Here is a 3071-nt window from a genome sequence, read left to right on the forward strand (position 1 = left end):
GGCGAGCGTGTCGCAGGCGCGCGCGATGGCGGCGGCGGCGCGCGCGAACTGCGCCTGGTCCACCAGCCCGGCACGCCCCGCCACCGACGTCTCGTCCGACACCGCCGTCTGCAGACATTGACACGTTTTTAGCTGTTACACTCATTCGTCGAACTAGATCAAAAGCTACAGGGATCGATGTTCTCTGCGGTCGCGTTAGCAAGAAAACAGGTAATTTGGTTCTTTCACGGTCTCATAGAAAGTGTAAATGATGTAAATTTTGACGTTTACGACATTTTAGAATGAGATGATTGTTAAGTTACCCTTTCTCTGTACTAATCCCTACTAATATTATAAATGCGAAAGTAACTCTGTCTGTCTGTCTGTCTGTTACGCTTTCACGCCTAAACCACTGATTCGATTTTGATAAAATTTGGTATGAAGATAGAACTGAACTTGGGAAAGGACATAGGATACTTTTTATCGCGAAAAAAGGGTAGAAAGGGTTGAAAGAGGGGATGAAAGTTTGTATGAAAGTTCGTTATTGTCAAACCGATTTTGTATGACTTGGTATGAAGATGGAGCTAAACGTGGGAAAGAACAAACCATACTTTTCAAATGCGAAGAAAATAATCCTTACCATGTCGCGCGATATAAGCGAATTCTACGCGGGCGAAGCCGCGGGCGAAAAGCTAGTCGTCAATATTTTGAATATAGTCAAAAATATGAGTGCAATTTTCACCTCATTTTGATTAAAACCTACTAATATTATAAATGCGAAAGTAACTCTATCTGTCTGTCTGTCTGTTACGCTTTCACGCCTAAACCACTGATTCGATTTTGATAAAATTTGGTATGAAGATAGAACTGAACTTGGGAAAGGACATAGGATACTTTTTATCGCGAAAAAAGGGTAGAAAGGGTTGAAAGAGGGGATGAAAGTTTGTATGAAAGTTCGTTATTGTCAAACCGATTTTGTATGACTTGGTATGAAGATGGAGCTAAACGTGGGAAAGAACAAACCATACTTTTCAAATGCGAAGAAAATAATCCTTACCATGTCGCGCGATATAAGCGAATTCTACGCGGGCGAAGCCGCGGGCGAAAAGCTAGTCGTCAATATTTTGAATATAGTCAAAAATATGAGTGCAATTTTCACCTCATTTTGATTAAAATAAAATAAAACAGGTTGGAACAAAATTCATACCTGCTGTATGAATCAATTTTTAAAAGTTAAAGTTAATAATAAAGAGAACGTAGTACTCGAAGGACCAAAAACTGGTTTAGTCACGGTATTCGTACGAATTTGTTGCTAATTCAAATTTTAACGGAAATACTGAGCTAAAAAATGGCTGTTAATTAGTGTAATGTGTTCCTAATCAAAGAGTTTTTAATCATCACAGTCATCAACAAATTGGAGAACTACAATGTAGTTGTTGGCAGCCAATGTAAGTGGAAGCGATTTCCCTATGTGGGATGTGTTCGGTAGAGGGCGGGGGCGCACCAGGTAGGCGGCCTGCGCGGCGCACTCCACGAGGCTCTGCACGGCGGCGCCGGCGCCGGCCACGCTGCGCGCGAACTGCGCGTGCTCGCCCTTCTTGATCGAGCTGGCCATGCCCGACATGCCTTCGCCTGGGTGACGAGTATAGAGATTATTTGGATATCATTTATGGATTCAAAAATTAAATACTAAAAAAATAATAAAGATTGGATAAGATTGAAGAAAATAGAGGTTTTTTTTTATATTTGTATTGTTTCATGATTTTTTAATGTATTATTGGAGAAGAGGTTAATTTAATGATGACTCATTAAGCCATGCATTATAACCAACATTTGAAAAGAAGGAAAGGATTTTTTAATTTTTTTTTTTTTTTGGAATCTACAGTCGTATGAACGCCTTAACAAATTGATGTAGGGGGAGCGGGTGGAGTGGGGTGGGGGTGGGGGGAGAGACACTCACTGAGCGCCTTGCTCTGGTCGACGACGGCGTCGAGGCACGCGAAGTAGCCGAGCTCGCTGAGCGGCTGGCTCGGCGCGCCCAGCAGCGGCCGCGTGCTCTCGATGCTGCGGATGGCGGCCGCGCACTCCTTCTGCCCGGGCGCAGCCTCCGTGCACACGTCCACCTGCCGGCACACACACGCGCACACGCACACGCGCTGTCATATACCACTATCTCTGGAATTACTTACTGCATTTGTTCAAAAAGTATTTTTGACTAGGTCCCTTATTTAGTATGATTGTAGGATAACATTTTGTTTTCACAAAAGGAATCAGAATTTAGTTTTACACAATCACTTATAAAATTAAGAGCTATGGGAAGTTTCCGATTTTAAAACTTCAAACTCACCAAATGGTTAATGCTCTCAGTGACGGCACGCGCCGCGGCCGCCAGTTGGTTTTTGGCGTTCGGTCGTGTCAAATCCTGTGAAAACAAAAACATAATCTATACACTGATCTACTATATTCATACCGAAAGAAAAACATTATTTAAAATAATAAAATCATAAACAAAAAATCAATAAAAGCAACAGTTTACAAAACAAAGCAACTTTTTGAAAATTAGTCCTTCGAACCCGAAACAACTGTATTCTTTTTAACTATGACAATTTTTACAAGAAATCTATATCCATATAGCATTAAATACGAATTTAAAGATGCCACATCGAATGCTTATATACTCTCAAGTTATTTCGACTCACCTGGCTAACAGACTTAGCGGTGCCGAGCAGTTTTGAAGAGTTGACGGTGACCGACTTCATCGATCGCACCATCTCCGTGCGCGTCTCTTGCTCCTAAACATGGAAATAAAAAAATTTAATACATAAAAAATTTCAATAATGGATTGAATAGAATTTCTTTTGTTCTAAAAACTAATCATAAACATACTAGTACTAGTATAGTAGTATATAAACTTTTCAATTTTTATTACTGTTTTTAGTGAGATGTGCAAAATTTGTATTTATTACGTTTGCATAGAGTGTACATAATATATTTGTAATCTGTACGCTCGCCCTTTGTGTATACCTAGTCTTGCCATAAATATTGTAATAAAGAAAAAAGAAAATTGTTAACTGCAAATAACATTTATTACT

General features: G+C 40.1%; 1 protein-coding gene across 1 annotated transcript in view; it reads right to left on the reverse strand.

Moving 5' to 3' along the window:
* LOC119839380 (talin-1) overlaps positions 1–3071 on the reverse strand; it is a 50905-nt gene that overhangs the window by 5157 nt on the left and 42677 nt on the right. Inside the window, exons 23-27 of the mRNA XM_038365648.1 lie at positions 2679–2771; positions 2327–2401; positions 1940–2102; positions 1484–1611; positions 4–108 (exon numbers count right to left, since the gene is read on the reverse strand). Coding sequence (XP_038221576.1) covers positions 4–108; positions 1484–1611; positions 1940–2102; positions 2327–2401; positions 2679–2771 — 564 coding nt within the window. The remainder of the gene's footprint in view (positions 1–3; positions 109–1483; positions 1612–1939; positions 2103–2326; positions 2402–2678; positions 2772–3071) is intronic.

The sequence above is a fragment of the Zerene cesonia genome, unplaced genomic scaffold (assembly GCF_012273895.1).
Source record: "Zerene cesonia ecotype Mississippi unplaced genomic scaffold, Zerene_cesonia_1.1 Zces_u014, whole genome shotgun sequence".
In the NCBI taxonomy this organism is placed as follows: Eukaryota; Metazoa; Arthropoda; class Insecta; order Lepidoptera; family Pieridae; genus Zerene; species Zerene cesonia.